This window comes from Dysidea avara, chromosome 6 (genome assembly GCF_963678975.1).
Source record: "Dysidea avara chromosome 6, odDysAvar1.4, whole genome shotgun sequence".
NCBI classification, from domain to species: Eukaryota; Metazoa; Porifera; class Demospongiae; order Dictyoceratida; family Dysideidae; genus Dysidea; species Dysidea avara.
This window is the reverse complement of record NC_089277.1, coordinates 39022080-39044516: the sequence shown is the minus strand read 5'-3', so window position 1 is coordinate 39044516 and position 22437 is coordinate 39022080. Positions and strand designations below refer to the sequence as shown.

At 37.8% G+C, this 22437-nt stretch overlaps 1 protein-coding gene across 2 annotated transcripts in view; it reads left to right on the top strand.

Annotated features, from left to right (window-relative positions):
- The window catches only part of LOC136257878 (uncharacterized), a 53385-nt gene extending 32269 nt beyond the window's left edge, over nt 1–21116 (top strand). The window contains exons 8-16 of one of the 2 annotated variants that reach the window (XM_066051196.1): nt 127–225; nt 16141–16239; nt 16608–16694; nt 16898–19072; nt 19129–19192; nt 19255–19587; nt 19659–19724; nt 19907–20248; nt 20856–21116. In XM_066051196.1, the coding sequence (XP_065907268.1) occupies nt 127–225; nt 16141–16239; nt 16608–16694; nt 16898–19072; nt 19129–19192; nt 19255–19587; nt 19659–19724; nt 19907–20248; nt 20856–20908 (3318 nt within the window). In that variant the 3' untranslated portion in view covers nt 20909–21116. Of the gene's footprint in view, nt 1–126; nt 226–16140; nt 16240–16607; nt 16695–16897; nt 19073–19128; nt 19193–19254; nt 19588–19658; nt 19737–19906; nt 20249–20855 lie in introns of both variants that reach the window. The other variant, XM_066051195.1, reaches the window with a different exon arrangement.
- Nucleotides 21117–22437: the final 1321 nt, after the last annotated feature.

The following is a 22437-nucleotide window of genomic DNA, read 5'->3' as shown; positions in this document are numbered from 1 at the left end:
GACCTTTGTATCTTTGTCTTTTTGATTACAGTGCATTGTTGTTCTCAGTATATCATAATAATTATGTAACAATCTTTAGGTGGAGTATATTGTATCGATAGTAATGTATATAACTGTTATGCATAGGATGGTGACACACCATTACACATTGCTTCATGGAGGGGTAAACATCAAGTAGTGGAACTGTTGCTGTCAAGAGGAGTTGATATAGACAGTAGAAATAAGGTACCAAGACACATACATACTAGTGTGTCATGCAGCAAAAGAAACTAGCATGCTCCATCATTCACATATTGACAGGAAGAAATGAAACACAATTTTCATGCATACATATAGCTTAAGCTGCAGTCTAAAGCGCACCATTAATATTTTGCAATACAGCAGTCTATGGGCAAACCTTTTTCTTCTTGTACACTTTGCAAAAGTGCAATGCGTAACTCATTTGCAGAAATGTGTTGCAGGTAAAGAATGTAAAAACACTAAGTTTGCTATGAACCTCATAAAATAATATTTACTGTTTATTTGCAAAAAAGTAAAATTAATAGAACTTTTGCCACAGTAAACAGTGTATGGAAATATGTAGCTCAACATTGGTGTGTGCATGGGCTAACTTTCACAGCAGTTCCTTTTGATGGTTTGAAAAACAGAGGAGTAGCATCTACAGAGTTATATATATATAAAAACAAGTGTAAAATTAGAGTCAAGATATCTACACTATTAAATTTTATTCTGATAGAACTGTGTCAATTGCTGTGGGGTATAAAGGTCACAAAAATAAAACTAATGAAACAGTTGCTCAGTGTTTGGACCTTCCTTCACCAGATTCCTCCAGGAGTAGAAGGACATGACAAGTTATACAAAATTAGAGGCTTTATGAACTTATGCACTGATCAATTCTACAATAACTATACGCCAAACGAGTATGCCACCATTGATGAAGCCTGATTCCTTACAAATGTAGGTTAGGATTCAAGCAATACATGAAAGACAAACCTACCAAGTGGGGGATCAAGGTATTCACACTCAGTGATGCCACCGATGACTATGTATACAGAATTCAGGTGTACACTGGCAAACAACTGAACTCCACTACTCTTAACATTGGTCTTTGTTCTAGAGTTTGTCTTGAACTAATGTCAGGATTACGACCAGGATTCAAATTGTTTACTGACAACTACTATACCAGCCCTCGACTCTAGATGGCAATATACAACAAAGGATACAACTGCTGTGGAACTGTCAGGAAGGGTCATAAGGAGTTTCCAGAGGACAAAATAATAACAAAGGTTAGTAGGGGATATATGGAGTACCGGTCTAATGGTCAACTTATTGTGGTTGCCTGGTTTGACAGACATAGTGTATACTTTCTCAGTACAATGCACAGGGCAGAGTGTGATGAACCAATCACCATCAAGAGAAAGAATCCTGATCAACTTGATGTGGAATGCCCTCGTCTTCTCCCAGATTACCAACAGTACATGAGGGGAGTGGACAGAGGCAATCAGCTAATTGGCTACTACAACATAGGGAGAACGTCAGTGAAGTGGTGGAAGAGATTTTTTGCTCACCTCATTGAGTGTACACTACTCAATACTTATGTCCTCCATGGTCAGGCTTTTCCTCATCTTCACTCTGCAAAGGGACACAGGAGGGTGCACTTCCTTGCTTTTCAGTGTGTGGTGGCTACTGAATTGCTCTCATCTTTTAGCTCCAGTAATAAAATAGCTGGTCCAGGGGCGGATCTAGGATTTATAAGGGGGGGGGGCTAACTCAAGGTACTAATCTCTTGGGTAGAGAAAGTATGCTGGAACTAGGGGGGTCTGGGGGCATGCTCCCAGGAAATTTTGAAAAATAGATGCTAAAATACTGCAATTTGGAGACATTCCCACATAAAATTCATAATATTTTCTGCCTGTAGATTATATATACTGCCTTTAGATTATAGGTATGGCTTTCTGAAGCATTTTGCTAATGGAAAAGTTTGGGTAGGTACAGACAACCAAATACATGATGCACCCTCTCACAATTGCACAAGACTAAATAGGTGCATGTTAGAATAATAATGTTGAAAATTTTGAAATTTGAACAATACAAGATTGAATCTGAGAGCATTTTCAATGGAAATTGTGTACCTGAATTAAGTATTGCCATACATATTAACTACACAAGTGGATGAATGAAGCCCTCTAAACAGACCAATGCACTTCATTGTATGTATAGGTGCAGGCAGATTTGGAAAAATTTCATAACAGAACCAACTACATGTTTCCAGTGAATGTTCTATTAGAATAGTTAGCTGACTGCTCTATTAGAGTATCTCGATCTTGTACACCTCCAATGCTGATCCTGGTCCTTGTTGCATAAACTTTAACATAAATCCACTGATAATACCTTGGAAAGATGTTTATAAGGTGGTTTTATGAGTATCTGTATTATTAGTGATCATATAATTATGCTAAGACAAAATTTCATTATAATTCTCAGCATATTGATCAGGTAAAGCCTAATATGAAGGGGGGGGGGGGGCTTCATCCCCCAAAGCTCTCTCCCCCCCCCCCAGATCCGCCCCTGTGGTCGTCCTTGAAGTAGTGAATACTCTGACCTACAATGGCTGAAAAAAGATCTTGGTCACTTGCCAATCAAAAAAACTCTGCCGAGTATGTAGTTTGTACCTCCAAATAACATCATTATCATCTTGCTCAAAATTAACTGAGACATGAAACTAGTTTTGTTTGTTCCAGCTGTGATGCACACCTGTGTATAGATGAACAGAGACAGTGTTACACTATAATATCACACAGAAAGAGTATATTGGAAGTAGGAATAACTTATAATGTATTGTACTTGGTTTTGTATCCTATGCTGTAACTATTGTTCCTACACATTGCCATGCATACCTTCCATTTCAAGCAATACCACAATAACAGATAATATTATTACATTTATTTTTGTGTGTTGTACATACAGTGACTGATGTTTGGTTACACATTTCCTCACCTACATTATGAAGCTTGGCACAGTCGTTGATTACTAGCTTATAGTGGAACAAAACAATATATGTGACCAGGCCTGCGAAAACAGGGCATGTGGGCACAAACTACACCCCGTAACACTACAGGTCATATCTCAGTATTGGAACAGAATATTTGCATTCTGTAACTTGTATTATAAAGCCAATTGAATGCTCACTAAGAGCTAAAAATTACATTGTCATAGCATAATGTTATTAAAAGTTGTGAGCGATAGAAGTTTGAAAAGGTAGGCAAAAACCATGTGCCCACATGCCCTATTTTCGCAGGCCCAGTCACATATTGTCTTGATACAATCAAAGAATTACAAGGCTTTGCAGGGCAGGCTTCAGGAGCCTCCAAAACCCTCTCCTTGCTGACTAAAGAAGGTAAAAAGTGCTGCTAACAATGGCGGTCACACCGTGACACCTAGATGCACTAACCAGAGCTCCTGCCTCATACATCAAATAAAGATTACGCTGGGAAATCCCAGTTTCTTCCTTCACAGCAACATAATCAATTTGTTCATCGAAAATGTTATCCATCGTTGTTTGCCAGATGGAAGAAATGGAATATCTTTCAAACCATACCCTGCTCATAATCTTTGACAACCCATTGGTCATTATTTGAGGTATACTCTTTTGCCAATACATTTCCAGTCGTGGCAGTCAGAGAATTCCCATTAGGATGAGGATCCCAACAAATTCATGCATTTCACGAACTGTGATATCATACCAGGGTCGAGAATGTTTCTTGGAACTTGGATTCTGTTCTGCATATCGATTGGTCTCTTTGACAAGCAGTTCCCAACTGGTTGAGTGAAGAAACTACCAAACAGACCTAGAGCAGTGGTGCTATCATCTAATGGTATGTTAGAACCAACATTTGAAGTATATGTAAACTGCCAAATGGTTGGTTCTTCATCTTCCCAGGTGCCTCCCACTGGTGGAAGACCATTAATTTTTCTATCCATCAGGCTGGCCATCTGTTTGACCCCATCTACTGCTGGCTGAAGAATGTCCTCTACCTCCACGGTCTAGTGAAGGGCATTCTCTGCTACATCGTAATGATCGTCCCCTGCTGCCTCTTGAAGGTCATTCCCTGCTACCTCTTGAAGGTCGTCTCCTGCTACCTCTTGAAGGGCGTCCTCCTCTTCTTCCTCATGAATAATGACCTCTGTGAGAAGATGCAGATGGTAGATCAAAATAAATGTTGGTGCCAGTGTGACAGTTGGAATGCTACTATCCTAAATACAAAAGTATAGAAATGAATGTATTTGTGAATAATTGTTTATAAATAAATGTCTGTGTTTGTACAATATGCACAATACTGTAGTACTTACCTGTTTGTGTTGCATGTACTGTAATAAGTAATTATCAGTTGTGTATGCTCAACTGCAACTATACTTACTGTAATGTCCATGGCGGTAACAGGTTCATCGCTGTGGCTGGGTTCTTCATGAATGGGGGAAGAAATACCTTGTTCTGAAGACCTCTCAATTAACTTCATCCTGGTCTTGTATATACTCTACTTTCTTCTGGAGACTTCTCAGCTTCATCCCCGCTACCTACTGACATTCGCTCATTACTAGATGATTCGCTTGATTCTCTATCTTCAGATTCCTCTTCACTGTTGGTAGAATTGTCTTCATCACTTCGGCTTCTGCAGGTCAAGGTGGGATGAAAGTGCTTCCAAGGTAGCCGTGTGTTGTATTGTCATCTTTGTCCTGCTATTGCTGTCTCGGAGGCCAAATCTCCTCTCAAAGAGTGCTTCTACGACATTTTCGCGAATAAGTTTCTTCCAGCCATTATGTCATTTACGCGCAATCGATGGTTGGATTGTGCGAAGGTCCTTTTATCCAAGCAACCTAGGTCCTGAGGGCATGTAATTCTATGCAGCAGTGCGTCACTTATGACATCGTGCCAGATAAATCCGGTTGAAGCGGTAAAAGGGTTAAATTCCACCTTACCAATTTTTAGTCTAAACTTGACAGTAAATATTTATAATTTCATAGATCTAACAAAGGAAATTCTAGATAGCTTTAAAGCATTCTATGTGTGTTTTATTATGATTCCTAAAATTGTATGATTTATCATGAACCACTATCGTGGTTCATAATAGGGATCGGGCAAAAATCAGCCTTCCGGGCTTTGGATGTGTTTCAAAAACCTTCCAGACCTTCCTCTGGTGTTGTAAAGACTGATCTGGAAGTATAAAACACAAGAGAAGTGATTTTGGGAGTTTTTAAAAATTACCAAAATTACCCCAAATCTCCAACTTCTTCTTCTTATTTCGTGCATCTACAGCCCGCAGTATATGTATCAGGCCTTATAAGCTACCAGAAATTTAATTCAGAAGGGTGCTATTGATGTACAACGTGGCAATGCTGCTTCTGTAATGGCAACACTTAGTTTTTTTTCTCTTGCTACAGTATTTAGTTATTTGTTCTGTATTGTACTAATGTCCTTGTAATGTTTGTTATTCTCTGTTTTTGTATCTTGTGTTTTTGTAGGTGTTAGGCATTTGCCTTTTGTAATTACCTTACCCTTATGGTTAAACGAATAAAAACAAATAAAATAACAATTCCATAATCTCAGGATTGGGCGGAGTTTGCCTCTCTACCCACTGTTTGAGCATGAAGACCTTTTCTTTTATTATTATCATCTTTTATATTAAACAAAAAAAACTTCTATCATAAAAACAGAATTAAAAAGAGGGCGTGTCCCCTTCGTACATGATCAAAAGATTGAGAGCAGTTGCCTTAAGGATCTGCACGAGAGAAGACTAAAATAATAGCTACAGATAATTACTTTTTACAGATTGGTAGGGATTTCCAGCTATATACAGTAATTTCATGCCTTTATTGTTGTGGATTAAAGCACAGCCTGTGCATGATCATGCCTATAGCTATTCCATAAGACTGATCATGAGTACACACTCTCCCTGTGGCTAGTAGACAGATGCTTGAGCACAAGTCTTCATATACTATATTATTGCAGTACCATACAGTGGCAGATCTAGAAATTTTCAGAGGGGGTTTCAGATTCCACTCAACTTCAGCCTAACTGTAAGTCGAAGACCAAAAAAAAACAAAACAAAAAAAAGTCACAACCTGCTGTAGAATGCCGTAATTGTGATTTCAAAGGCTAAAGTATGAAGTTTTTTTGCCAGTAGAGAGTCCTTCTATGTATAACTCATGGTGAGTTTATCACCCACATGACGACTCGTCAATAAATTTGGGGCGCACGCTATTTTCAGAGGGGGTTTCAGCTGAAACCATTGCAATCCCCCTGTATCTGCCACTGCTATATAAGTGACCGGGCCTGCGAAAACAGGGCATGTGGGCACAAACTACACCCCATCACTCTTCAGGTCATATCTCAGTACTGGAATAGTAGTATTGCATTCTATAACTTGCATCATGATGCCAATTAAATGCTGACTAAGAGCTGATAATTGCAATACCATAGCATAATGGTACAAAAAGTTATGAGTGACAAACGTGTGAAAAATTAGGCAAAAATCATGTGCCCACATGCCCTATTATCACAAGCCCGGTCACATATTACGTACTTCAGTACTATATTACTACATGCAGTGCATGCTAGCCATAAAATTGTGTTGTCCATGTGCATGGACATGAAAGAATTTCAGAAACTAGGGGGGCAAAAAATTGTAAATTTAAACAAGTAGAATAGGGATCAAAGTTGTGATTCTGAAAAAAACTGCATAAACAAGAAGTAATAGGGATGGTGATTCACAATATGCTTAATACATCAATACAAGCCAAGCAGCTTGATTTGTGTACAGTGAATTTAAGATCCCTATTTCGGCTTTTTATTTGAACAGTCAAAATAGGAATCTCAAATTCAATGTACACAAATCAAGCTGTTTGGCTTGTGTTGATGTGTTAAGCAGTATTGTGAATCACCATCACTATTACTTCTTGTTTATGCAGTTTTTTTCAGAATCACAACACGATGTTTGGCATTGGCTAAATAATTAGCTACGTATGTGTTTGTAACCTAAGTGCCAAATTTCAATCAAATTGTGAGAATTCATGCTTTTTGTATAGTTCATTGTATCAAGAAACTAATATGCACATTACCCTGTAACTATATCATCCTGTAACTTTTGATAATATTCCACTGCTGAATAATGTTGTATGGCACTTACGTACTTGTATAATATAATCTAATCAAAAACAGCCAAGCTGTAAAAAAAGGTGCCGCCCCCAAAAAGGCCATGGTGAAAAAAGATGTGAAATCCAAGGTGGCGGTCAAGAAATGGCTGTGATGGTAGGTCAATGGTAAAAATTTTAATAACGACAATTCAGGTGAATTTGATGCCGCTTGGTCTTGGCACAAAATTCACCTGAATTGTCGTTATTAAAATTTTTACCATTAACCTACCATCACAGCCATTTCTTGGCCGCCACCTTGGATTTCACATCTTTTTTCACCATGGCCTTTTTGGGGGCCGCACCTTTTTTTACAGCTTGGCTGTTTTTGATTAGATATCACTTCTTTTTGTATTTGCATACTGCAAAGCCGGCCTATGGCTGGCTTTGGGGCTTTTTTAACCCATGTGTTTTTTTCTTTACCACAGCAAGAAGAAAAGATTATTTTTAATACTTCAATTATTTTTGATTTTATTAGTAATTATACAAATTATATACATATAAAATTATTTATTACATGCCAATTATTTCCCACAGGATATTTTTTACGGCTGATCTCTCTACTGGGTGACTTGAAATGTAGCTGAACTATCTACAGGATGGTTTCTTTGTAGCTGAACTCTCTACAAGGTGACCTCTTCTAGCTGATCTCTCTACAGGGTGATTTGTTTCTACGTAGCTGAACTCTCTACAGGTAATTTGTTTGCAGCTAAACTCTCTACATGGTGGTTTCTTTGTAGCTGAACTCTGTACATGATGGATTCTTTGTAGCTGAACTCTCTACAAGGTGACTTCTTCTAGCTGAACTCTCTACAGAGTTATTTTTTTTGCAGCTGAACTCTCAGAGTCTACATGATGGTTTCTTTGTACCTGAACTCTCTACAAGGTGACTTCTTCTAGCTGATCCCTCTACGGGGTGATCTGTTTGCAGCTGAACTCTTTATGTGGTGGTTTCTTTGTAGCTGAACTCTCTACAAGGTGACCTCTTCTAGCTGATCTCTCTACAGGGTGATTTGTTTCTACTTTCTAGCTGAACTCTCTACAGGTGATTTGTTTGCAGCTAAACTCTCTACATGATGTTTCTTTGTAGCTGAACTCTCTACATGATGGTTTCTTTGTAACTGAACTCTCTACAAGGTAACTTCTTCTAGCTGATCCCTCTACAGGGCGATTTGTTTGTAGTTGAATTCTCTACACGGTGATTTGTTTGAGGCTGAACTCTCTACATGGCGGTTTCTTTGTAGCTGAACTCTCTACAAGGTGACTTTTTCTAGCTTAACTCTCTACAGAGTGATTTGTTTGCAGCTGAACTCTTTACATGATGGTTTCTTTGTAGCTGAACTCTCTACAAGGTGACCTCTTCTAGCTGATCTCTCTACAGGGTGATTTGTTTGTAGCTGAATTCTGTATAGGTGATTTGTTTGCAGCTGAGCTCTTTACAGAATGGTTTCTTTGTAGCTGAACTCTCTGCAAGGTAACTTATTCTAACTGATCTTTCTACAGGGCAATTTATTTGTGGCTGAATTTTCTACAGAGTGATTTCTTTGTAGCTGAACTCTCTACATGGTGGTTTCTTTGTAGCTGAACTCTCTACAAGGTGATTTCTTCTAGCTGATCTCTACAGGGAGATTTGTTTGTAGCTGAACTCATTACATGATGATTTCTTTGTGGCTGAACTCTCTACAAGGTAACTTCTTCTAGCTGATCTTACTACAGGGTGATTGTTTGCAGCAGAACTATCTACAAGGTAACTCTTCTTCTAGCTGATCTCTCTACAGGGTGATTTGTTGTAGCTGAACTATCTACGAGGTAACTTCATCTAGCTGAACTCTCTACAGGTGATTTGTTTGCAGCTGAGCTCTTTACAGAATGATTTCTTTGTAGTTGAACTCTCTACAAGGTAACTTCTTCTAGCTGAACTTTCTACAGGGCGATTTGTTTGTAGCTGAATTTTCTACAGGATAACTTGTTTGCAGCTGAACTCTCTAAATGGTGGTTTCTTTGTAGCTGAAATCTCTACAATGTGAATTCTTCTAGCTGATCTTTCTACAGGGTGATTTGTTTGTAGCTGAACTTTCTACAAGGAAACTTCTTCTAACTGATCTCTGCACAGGGTGAATTGTTTGTAGCTGAACTGTCTACAAGGTAACTTCTTCTAGCTGATATCTCTACAGGGTGATTTGTGTGTAGATGAATTCTGTACAGGTGATTTGTTTGCAGCTGATCTCTTTACAGAATGGTTTCTTTGTAGCTGAACTCTCTACAAGGTAACTTCTTCTAGCTGATCTTTTTACTGGGTGATTTGCTTGTAGCTGAATTTTCTACAGGGCGACTTGTTTGCAGCTGAACTCTCTACATGGTGGTTTCTTTGTAGCTGAAATCTCTACAAGGTGAATTATTCTAGCTGATCTTTCTACAGGGTTATTTGTTTGTAGCTTAACTCTTACAGGGTGATTTGTTTCTAGCTGAACTCTCTACAGGGTGATTTGTTTGTAGCCGATCTCTCTACAGGGTAATTTGTTTGTAGCTGATCTCTCTGCAGGTTGATTTGTTTTAGCTGAACTCTCTTCTACAGGGTGATTTGCTTGTAGCTGAACTCCTTACATTGTGTCTAGTTTCTAGCTGATGTCTCTACAGGGTGATGTTTTTTTTGTAGCTGAACTCTCTACAGATTGATTTGTTTCTAGCTTATCTCTCTACAGGTTGATTTGTTTGTAGCTGACCTCTCTTCAGGGTGATTTGTTTGCAGCTGATCTCTGTACAGGGTGATTTTTTTGTAGCTGATCTCTCTTTAGGGTGATTTGTTTCTAGCTGATCATTCTACAGAGTGATTTGCTTGTAGTTGAACTCCTTACATTGTGTCTAGTTTCTATCTGATCTCTCTACAGGGTGATTTGTTTGTAGCTGATCTCTCTACAAGTTGATTTGTGTGTAGCTGATCTCTCTGCAGGTTGATTTGTTTGTAGCCGATCTCTCTACAGGGTAATTTAGTTGTAGCTGAACTCTCTATAAGGTGATTTGTTTGTAGCTGACCTCTCTGCAGGTTGATTTGTTTGTAGCTGAACTCTCTACAGGGTGATTTGTTTGTCGCCGATCTCTCTACAGGGTAATTTGTTTGTAGCTGAACTCTCTATAAGGTGATTTGTTTGTAGCTGATCTCTCTGCAGGTTGATTTGTTTTAGCTGAACTCTCTACAGGGTGATTTGCTTGCAGCTGAACTCCTTACATTGTGTCTAGTTTCTAGCTGATCTCTCTACAGGGTGATTTGTTTGTAGCTGATCTCTCTACAAAGTGATTTGTTTGTAGCTGATCTCTCTGCAGGTTGATTTGTTTTAGCTGAACTCTCTACAGGGTGATTTACTTGTAGCTGAACTCCTTACATTGTGTCTAGTTTCTAGCTGATGTCTCTACAGGGTGATTTTTTGTAGTTGAACTCTCTACAGGGTGATTTGTTTCTAGCTATCTCTCTACAGGTTGATTTGTGTGTAACTGATCTCTCTACAAGCTGATTTGTTTGTAACTGATCTCTCTGCAGGTTGATTTGTTTCTAGCTAATCTCTCTACAAGTTGATTTGTTTGTTGCTGATCGCTCTAAAGGTTGATTTGTTTGTAGCTGAACTCTCTGCAAAGTGTTTTGTTTGTAGCTGATCACTCTACAGGATAATTTGTTTGTAGCTGAACTCTCTCCACAGTGACTTGTGTGTAGCTGAATTCTCTAGAGAGTGACTTTATTGTAGCTGAACTCTCTACAGGGTGCATGACTTGTTTATAACTGAACTCTCTTCAGTGTGACTTGTAATGTTCTGAATCTCTACAGTGATATATTTGTAGCTTAACTCTCCACAGGGTGACTTGCTTCTTGCTGAACTGTCTATAAGATTAAATGTTTGCAGCTGAACTCCCTACAGAATAACTTGCAATGTAATAGAATTCTATAATAGAGTAAATAAATTAGCTGAATGCTCTATTAGGGTGACTGTTCTATTAGAGTATCTCGATCTCGCATTTGCTACACGGAGTTGGCTTTCGAATCATAACTCACTGGTTTGTAATGCAATTCTTCTATACTATTGCAAGGAGTTTATATGATGATTATTCCAGCTATACACCGATTTTCAGCTCATTGCTCTAAGCGGTTTGCCTAGTAGGCGTAAAAATTAATACTTTTTTACTCATAAAAATTCATCGCGTAATTATGACACAGGTTGGGTTTTGTGTTATATCTCCGTGGTCGTTATCTCGATTCCTTTCAAACCACCAAAAGGCACTCCTACGATGGTTACTCCATCTACATAGCAATTTTCAACTCATTCAATGGAGCGGTTTACCCTGTAGGCGTGACAACAAATCGATCTTGTTTTACGCGAATAATCGGTCATAACTCCTGAACCATCCATCGGATTTGCACCAAATTTGATACTAGGATTCGCCTTTGGACTCCCTTTCTGTGTGCAAAATTGCAAGGCGATCGGAGTACCCGTTTGCGTTTTATAGCAATTTTAGCAAGTGTGCGAAAAGACGAAGAAGAAGTAGAAAAAAACAAAGAAAAAAAATCGACACTTTGGCAGCTCGTATCTCGGAAATGGCTGGAGCGATTTCCTTCAAAGTTGGAATGTGGACTCCCCTGGCTGGCGGGCAACTCTGTAGCAAATTTGGTTCCAATCGGATAAGGGATCACCGAGATACAAAGGTGTGAAAATGACGTTTTCCTGTCAATATACTCTCGGTGTGGCGCGTCGGCTTCTTGGGCCGCACGACACACTACCGTGTGTCTTGATTATAGCAGGGTAAAAGTAGCATACACACACACTACACATGTACCACACACACGCACGCACGCACGCACGCACGCACGCACGCACTCACCAACACACACACACACAGTCACACACACACTCACCACTACACACACGTACATACATATATAGAGGAATTCACCTAATATTGGACGGGTTCATCCCAGACACGCGATTATGCAGAGATGGATTACAATAGGTAAATGTGACTGGGCCTGCGAAAATAGGGCATGTGGGCACATGATTTTTGCCTACTTTTTCAAACTTTCATCACTCATAATGTTTTGTACCATTATGTTATGGCAATGCAATTTTGAGCATCTAGTAAGAATTTAATTGGCTTTAAGATGCAAGTAACAAAATACAAATATTCTGTTCCAGCACTGAGATATAACCTGTAGAGTGACACGGTGTAGTTTGTGCCCACATGCCCTGTTTTCGCAGGCCTGGTCACAAATACTTTATACATTCTTACCTAGGTCAAGGTTGTACGAGTTTTCACACTAAGTATCAGCCTTCCCGGATTTCTCATCTCATCACAGCAGCCTTCCAAAGATTATCTGATGTAATCAGAGAAAAGTTGATTCACGGACACCCACCATCTACAAATCACGCTTACATTCAATGAACAATTTTATATATTTAAGTTATAGAACAATTTATCTATTTTCTAAATATCTGTAGTTTATTTAATCAAATCCTTTTAATCATGAATTACAAATCAATAAAACGAGACGTCACTGGAGTAATAATCGCACCATAAATTTAAGTATATGGAAATTTGATTAAGTATATGTAGTATGTTTATAGGAAATGTGTATCGTATACTTCCTTACACTTAAATTCATGGTGCGAATATTACTCTAGTGACGTCTCATTTAATTTGATTTGTAATTTGTGATTAAAAGGATGTGAATAAATAAAGTATGTAGGGATATTTAGAAAGTGATTTGTAGATGGTGGGTGTCCGTGAATCGATTTTTTGATTATACGTATTAATCAGGAATAACTTTGCAGGGCTGCTGCCAACAGACAAAGAAGCCGAGAAAGCTGATACACGGTGTCCAATATCCCACAGCCTTGAACTATCTAAAGACAGATAAATTGTTCAAAAAGTCTTGTTGTAGCTTGAGTAATTGCTTCTGATTTTGGAGCCCGTCCGATATTATAGTCCAGCAGACAGCAGGGTGAAGTTTGCAAAATGGTCTATAGTTTATTTTAATGCACTTTTGGATTGTCCTTTACACCTAAAACAATATTCCACCTGCTGGACAGATGTCAGCCTTGGGCATTTTGCCATAGCAACCAAAGTTTAATTAGCTGCATAGCAACCATACAAATTTCACAAAATAGCTTCTGTGGGTTTCAGTTTTACCCAAAATTGTTTGATAACTTGACCATTTAACAAATCTGAGGTATTACAATTAATGTCAGAAAAAAACTGAATAATTAAATAGTCCCATAAATCCCTGAAGGCATCCTTATGCATACCATAGTTACGTATTTCTCAATAACTATCACAGGGCCTGCAGGCGTAAACTACACCCTGTCACACAACAGGAATTATCTCAGTATTGGAGTAACATGTTTACATTCTGCTATTTGTATTATAAAGCCAATCAACTGCTTAATACCTGCTTAAATTGTCAAAGCTATAGCACATTGGTACATAAAGTTATTGGCGATTAAATTTTGAAAAGTAGGCAAATTTTATATGCTCACATGCCCTATATTCACAGGCCCAGTCACATTTGCTCTCTTACCTTTATTTAGTTTGCTTATTTTAAAAAATGTTTGTTTCTATGCTATAATGGTTACCATTACTTTTAGACTTGAGAGAATAAACACAGTTTTCTGGTAGGAAATTTAATTCTGGACTTTTCCTGTTGAATACTTCTAAATCATTATGATAGAATCAATTGTCTCGGTGACGATGGTTTGTCTCTTTTTGGCTTTGCCGGTGTGGAAAAACTCAGTTAATACACCCTTTCCAGGGGCGGATCTAGGATTTATAAAAGGGGGGGGCTAACTCAAGGTACTAATCTGTTGGGTAGAGGTGTGCAAAGTACACTTCCCAGCATGCGAAGCATGCTGGAACTAGGGGGGTGTGGGGGTATGCCCCCCAGGAAATTTTTGAAAAATAGATGCTAAAATACTGCAATTTGGAAACATTTCCACATAAAATTCATAATATTTTCTGCCTGTAGATATTTCATATACTGCCTTTAGATTATAGGTATGGCTTTCTAAAGCATTTTGCTAATCAAAATGTTTGGGTAGGTACAGACAACCAAGTACACGATGCACCCCTCTCACAATTGCACAACACCGAATAGGTGCATGTTAGAATAATATAATGTTGAACGTGGAAAATTTTGAAATTTGAACAATACAAGATTGAATCTGAGCATTTTCAATGAAAATTGTGTACCTGAATTAAGTATTGCCATACATATTAACTACACAAGAGGATGAATGAAGCCCTTTAAACAAACCAATGCACTTCATTGCATATATGTATAGGTGCAGGCAGATTTGGAAAAATTCCTTAACAGAACCAACTACATGTTTCCAGTGAATGTTCTATTAGAGTAGTTAGCTGACTGCTCTATTAGAGTATCTCGATCTTGTACACCTCCAATGCTGATCCAGGTCCTTTTTACATAAACTTTAGCATAAATCCACTGATAATACCTTGGAAAGATGTTTATAAGGTGGTTTTATGAGTATTTGTATTATTAGTGATCATATAATTATGCTAAGACAAAATTTCATTATAATACTCAGCATATTGATCACGTAAAGCCTAAATATGAAGGGGGGGCTTCAGCCCCCAAAGCCCCCCCCCCCCCCTGGATCCGCCCCTGCTTTCTTCAGCTAAAGTCCATGAAGTGCAAACAATTTATCAGGTGCAGTATCACAAAATGTTCAAAATCTAACCATAACATTGGTGCTATAGATAGAATTTGAGTTTTATACATAAAGAAGTTAATGTGTGTGTATGTAGATTATCAAATGTATAAGCTCAAAAACTAGTACTTGTTATAAACTTGCAGAGTATGTCACAAAGCACTCACTATACAGTGAATAGCATATGTGTGTTCTTCATCTATGCTTATTAACTGCCTGGCCATGGTATTTAGATTCTTCACACCTGTTCCACTATCATCTAGCTAACTTAGCTTACTTTCAAGAAATAAATGGAATTAGTTATGCCTTATTTGGGGCATCATATGTGGTTATCCATGCAGTACAGCAGCTGCCTCTTGTACCCCCTATATACTCTGAAATGTGGACACCGTTATTTGTCTAAGGTCCCATTTGTATTAAACACACATACAATTAAACCTCTGAGATCAGGCAACTTTCCAATACAAACAGTACAGTGGGGTCTCAGAATAGTATTGTGAGAGCCTCTAGCTATATTATATAGCTAGAGGATCTCACAATACTATTCTGAGGTTTCAGAATAGTATTGTGAGAGCCTCTACACTTTCCAATAAGAACAGTATAGTGAAGTCTTAAGGTGTACAGAATAGTGCCGTGAGAGCCTCTAGCTTATTAAAATTTTTATATACGTAGGATACACACACACATGTATGTATGACTGTGTGCTACCTCTTAATCAATATTTTTGTATGTACAGTAAATAGATCATGACATGCCCTTTGTACTGAAGTTATGTCTGTTCTCAATCACTTCTGTCTGTACCTTTTGTTATTTTCACTGAAATGGCTATCAAATCAAATTCTTTACTGTATGTTATTCTCTTACATCTAGTTATACCAAATTGGTGTTGTTATTGCTTACTTGAGCAAGAAACTTTACACACATTTAATTGCTCCAGTCTACTCAGCTGATGGACATACACACACACTACAATAATTATATGCATACATGCACGAGCACCACACTGTGCACACACACCACACTGTGCACACACACCGCACACAATACATACTACACACACACACACACACACACACACACACACACACACACACACACACACACACACACACACACACACACACACACACACACACACACACACACACACACACACACACACACACACATCAACCAGTATGATGTTTGTGGTATCATAGCGCATGATGATTGCTTTGATAACTGCTTCTATATTCTATCCTTGTAGCATGGCAATACACCTTTACACCATACAATGAAGAGAGGCCATTTTCTAGTGATGGAATCATTAGTGTTGAAAGGAGCTGACCCTGATATTAAGAACAATGTGCGTGTGTAATTTTTGTGTTAAGTTCATAACAAAGTATGCACATTTTAGTGACAGATAAACTACATATTTCATAGCAGTATATTGTCAAATTGAGTACATAATAATTATTTGCAAATTGAAACATTGTACAGTGAATCCTCCATTATCTGACCTCAAATATCTCAGGCAATGGTTAAAGTTGAGTTAACTGTCCCATAAATTTATATACAGGGCTATGTTGAAATACTTTAATAGAATATACACCTGTACTCATAATACTCTAGTAGAATAATAATTTCCAATTAAGGATAAATTGAGGGTTGAATAACTGAGGGCCTACTGTACTCCATTCATTTACCAGTGTTATGTACTTGTTTGTAATACAGTGTGGAAAAACTCCTACTGATTTGGCAATTCAGAATGGTCACCTGTTTATGCCACGTAGGATGGAAAGAATTTTGCAACGAAAGAAAGTAAGCAGACATAAACGATTCTGTATACGTAGCAATAATGCAGTTAATAGTCCTGTCAGTTGGTTGTTTAATTTGAGTATTTGCTTAAATTGACGTTGTAAAGTGAGAAGGTGTTATTTTGCTGTTAAATGGCCGGAGTACCACTCATAGTATGTTTATTTCTATGTTTGTAGCTAATTATATGTATGTATTTATCAACATAGAAAAAAATTATGACATCTCTACGAAAATATCTTGATAAAGCTAAAAGAGAACATGGAAAAGTGCAAGTGAGGTTTGTAAGGATTATGTTTACTGGTTCTGGAGCAGCTGGTAAAACCAGCTTCAGGAATCTTTTGTTAAAAAAGGAGATCAATAAATTGCATGACAGTACAAATGTGGTTGAAGTTAGTCAGGCTGTGTCAGTAAGGAAGGCTGTTGTGATTGAGTCAACACCAACTGCCAATCAAGGTGTGCTGTGGCTGGAGATGGACCAACACAGTGACATGAATTACATGAGGCAGATTTTGTCATCAAAGCATTCAAATTTTGAGCAAGAAAGACAACTGCCTAGTGGCAAACAGAAGACAGAAAAAAGTGGAATAGCTCAACAGAACAATAATTCCAGGTCAACATTAAGAAGTGAAAACTTTGTGGTAAGGAATCCTCCAATATCAGCAGCCCAGTCCTTGGGCAGACGATTCACTGATGTTCTATCAGGATCACCTAAAATTAAGAGTAAAAAGCTTGGAAGTTTTGAAAGCTTGGTAGACAGTAGCCTTCAAGCCAGTTCTTCTTTCCAAGCAGATAGTGAAGCAATCCATCAACCTGGAAAAGTTTTAAACATCATTACTTTGCTGGATACAGGAGGTCAACCAGAGTATATACACTTATTACCAACCATCAATGCCAATCCTGTGGTTACTTTTGTGGTGCATGATTTATCTAAGAGCCTTGAAGACCAAGTGTTGGTGGAGTACAGTGAACATGGTGAACATGTGTTTGAACCTTATCATTTGAGGTACTCCAACTTTGATGTAATCAAGTTTCTAATGTCCTCAATTAATGATTCTTTGGAAAGACCAGCATGTCAAGTTCCACAACTGGTCACAATTCCTGGCAAGAATACTAATTCCTACCTTTGTTGTGTGGGAACTCATGCAGATAACGTTACTTCAGAGATTATTTGCAAAACTGATAAGAAACTAACTGCAATGGTTGAAAAAATTGACTGCAAAGCTGCAGTATGGTCAAATGAAAATGGCGGTGTTCTGTTCCCAGTAGATAATACTACTGCTGGAGACACCAGCAAAGAAGACCCAGTTGCAAACTTAATTCGTAACAAGATAGAAACACTAGCTTTTGATAAAGATATATACGATGTGCCAATTACCTGGATGTTGTTTGAACTTGAAATACGTCAAGTATGTGCCAGTAGTGGTAAGACATACATTTCAATTCAAGAATGCTATTCCATTGCCATGGAAAGTAATTTGCTTCAGTCAGAACAGGTAAAAAGTGCTTTATCATATTATCACTTGTTGGGAGTTTTGCTGTACTATCCAGATGTTCCTGGTTTATGCGAATATGTGATTGTTGATCACCAGTGGCTGTTTGATAAGCTTAGTAACTTGGTCTGTGTCAGTTTTAGAGACAGTTCCTCCAATTTACTTGCCACTAAAAAGTTGAAATACTCTGGAATTTTTTCCAAAGAACTTCTTCAAGAACTCAGGATAGAGGAAGAACTTAAAGAAGAGTATTTCATATCTCTTCTTGTTGAGATGAAAATAATAGCTCCAATACACAGAGAAGATGGTAGTGGAGAGGACTACTTCATTCCCTATGTACTACCAACTTACACTAGCCAGTCTCAAGGTGATGATATACTATCCCAATATGGCTACCTTCAAGGTGAACCACTTTTGATTCAGTTTGTATCCAACCTCCTACCAAGAGGATTTTTCTGTTGTTTGGTAGTGCAACTGTTACAGCATCTTCCTAAAGGTTGGAATCATGTACTTGCTCAGCAGGATATTTACCATACTTACAGTAACTTGACATCATTCAGTTTACCACATGGTTATCTGTTGTCACTGCTGGACAAATTATTCTACCTTGAAATTCAAATTAGACACGAAAGAGAATTATACTACCATCACGTTTCCATACACCTTGCAGTACAGGATGTGCTTGCAGATGCTTTACAAGGTGTTTGTGAACAGTTGAGTTACAATCAAGGCAGACTCCAATATGGTTTTCATTGTCAGTGTGAAGGATTCAATGAGGAGCACATAGCAGTACTCACCACCATGATTCCTCCATTTGATTATGCTCGTTGTGGTCATGGGAGTTTAAAACTGATGAATTTGAACAGCACTCATGTAGTGTGGCTAACAGAAGTGAGTCTACATTATATATCGTTTACCTTTTATTATGGGTTGTTCTTTCAAATTAGAATCACAAATATTGTGAAGCAGTAAAAGATATAGAAATACAGGAGACCAAGCAAAAGCATGAAGGTATGCATCCTATTAATTTTATCGGTGTCCTGAGCTAAGATCTAAATTCTGTGTGTATGTAGGCCCCCAGACAGGAGAGTACAAGTTATTCACTGAGTACTACAGTAAACTAGTGGACACCTTGCCTGCCAGTGATCTCTCTCATTACTTTGTATCACATAGAGCGATCTCACTAGCTGATCATGAGGAGATCACTAAACCCACTACTGCATCGTACATAGCAGTTGAAATATTGCTGAGTAGAGTGTCATCTCCATTACAAAAGGAGGATGACATTGAGCCCCTTAACAAGATGCTCGCCATTATGGAACATCATGGTAATAGTGCTACTAAGGCTTTATCACTTGAAATGAGAACAAGAATGTTTACTGAAGCTGCTGAGAGAAGTCGACAAGGTAGCATATTGTATTATGCAAAAAGTGTCTTAATACTGTACTGTATGTATACACATGTATTTTTGGCACAGGTTCATTGTTACAGCATTCAGTTAACCAGGAGTCAGCATTCCTCACTGAACTAAATGATAAACTTGGTATTAAAAATGGTGAGGTACAGTGTTTGTTCACATAATTATGTAACTGTGTGAGTGTACATGTTACCTGCTATGGGGTACAGTACTTGTAACTGTGTACAGCATGATAACTGATTTTGCTGCCATGTATGATTTAGTGCAGCAGTACGATGTTGCTATAACATCTGTAACTCACATTTCAGAATGTCCATCATTGGAGTACACAGTACTCATTGATTACTACAGTAAACTAGTTGATAGTTTGTCTGCTAAGAAGTTGACTCATCACTTTGTCTCACGCAAAATAATATCACCAAAAGATGAGGAAGAAATTCTGAGACCTAGTACATCTACTATAAGGGGTAACACTCTGATACTGAGCAAGGTGGTCAATCCACTGAAAGCAGGGTTCAAGAATTGCAGTGATGGATTTTATGAATTTCTCAACATTTTGGAAGATTATGGAAGTGTTGATAACAAAAGTCTTTCACTCGCCATTAGAAATCAGCTGTACACAAATGGCAAGGCACACAGTATCACAGAAGGTGAGAATTATGGTATCTGATGGTTTACTCTACCAGATTATATGAGCTTATGCGCACTATGATATCGACTTACTACTTATGTTATTACGTTGCATACATACTTGTGACTGTCTTTTGTTTCCTATATATTTGCAAGTGTTAGAAGTATGCTGTGACTCACCACTGGTTAAATGTTACGATGCTACGTTTACCATATCTTCAATTGTTTTATATACATTTTCCTTACCTTCAGGAGCATCAGCAAGTTCATCACATTTTAGCTATTTTTGTATGAGTGTATGTTGTATTAGATGAGGGATGGGGAGAAAAAAGGGCTGTTAAGAGGGACAGGCCATTCAGGGCTTAAAATAAAAGGAAGTTAACAACACAGGTCGTTATTTGGAGCAGTAGTAACCACTATCCTCAGATTAGCTAGAACTCAAAATTACCCTAGATCATTTGAACGACTCTCCTCAACATTAGCAGACCACTGCTGATTTTCACAGCGAAATTTGGTTTTCATGTAGAGTTGTGTTTGTAGTGAAAATATTGGACCTGTCTGAATATATAATGGAATATTGCTTTGTGACACTATATAGTACATTTTATGCAATATTATGCATTATAGGTAGCAAGGATGATCAGTGTCTATCAGATGAGCTGGATGCGATGCCAGTGTAGTGTAATTTTATTTCTACTAGTAATTACTTAAAGATATATAATTATTTACATAAGAGACAATGTACTGCATTAAGTTTCTCAGTACCGTGTAGATTAACAATGAAGTAGGATATTTGCACTGTTATGTGAAAATGTACTGTATTTATTGTGTGTATTTTCTGACATAGAATTTTGTTTCCTTTTTGAGTTAGGGTGAGAATACGTATTATTGACAGTTTTGTGACAAGTTTATGCTAATGATTTATATCACATTTACAAAATTGCGGCAACTTATCTTGCAACATTTATAATTTTTGTACATCCATTTTTGTCTGCTTATACATTCCATTAGAAAGCATTTTTCCAGCTGCTGCATGTACTGTACAATGATTTTCTGCCAAATAAAGTGCTCACCATCTAGGAGTAAAGTGTTTTATGCATAACTGCAGATGTGGTTTTCATGTACTGGTGCCTTTAATGAAGGATGTTTTCTTGAGTTGCACTCTTTGCAAAAGCACAGATGAACACCTCTTACTACAGTCTGCACATACAATTCTGAGGTCTCAAAATGTATACCAGGGGAGTGTTTAGGGGGTTTCCTGGGATTCCAGAAACTCCCCTCTGAAATATTAACTTGTATGCTTGCAGGCTGCAGCAGGAGCACCACTATCTTAGTTTATGGGACAAGGGTATGTGTTGAAAACTCCTTGATAAAGATCACGATATATACTCAATAGATCAGTTAAATGTATTCTAATAGAGCAGTTACAACTACTCTAATAGAACATTAAGCATACGGAATACAATTAAAAATGCTTGTTAAAGAATAATATAGCTATAAGTAAATGTAAGACTGGCTTGAAATATAAAGTAGTTTCATTTGGTGAATTTGAATATGTGTTTTGATCAGAGTTTGTAACAGCCTGACCAGCCATAAGCATAAATCAAAACAGTTGACATTAATTTTAAGAGTAATTACTTAATATTTAGCATATTATTATCATTATACTGAAAATATTTAATACTATCCATGAAATCATGAATCTAGTTAAATGTCAAAGCTTCTCAATTTTCAAATCTGTCTGGCTGGGAGCTACATCCCAAGATCTCTGCACTGATACCTCACTACCATATCTGGAAACTATATACCTTGTAAAACTCCTGGATATGTCCTGTATACCTGCATACATAGTAAAGTCACTATATCTCAATACTGTAGTTTACACTTTTCGTGCAACTATTGGCTCTCAAATAGCATCCAGCAAGCAGATGTTTTCTGGTTGTTGCCTAGACCTTTGTTTGTACCAGTACAATTACTCCATATCTACTCCATTAATGCTGGAGGGCAGCAGTGCAATACAAAGACAATCAATTTTTTAAGTACAGTAGTAGCACCAGCCCATATGCCTGTACCTTACTTTAAATGTCCAATTTTAGAGACTATTGGGCATGCTTATAATATATGAATTATGGTCTCTCACAACTTCAGATAAAGCATAAAACTTACAATAGGTCAGAAAAGCCTTACACCATATCTGATAATTTTTTAT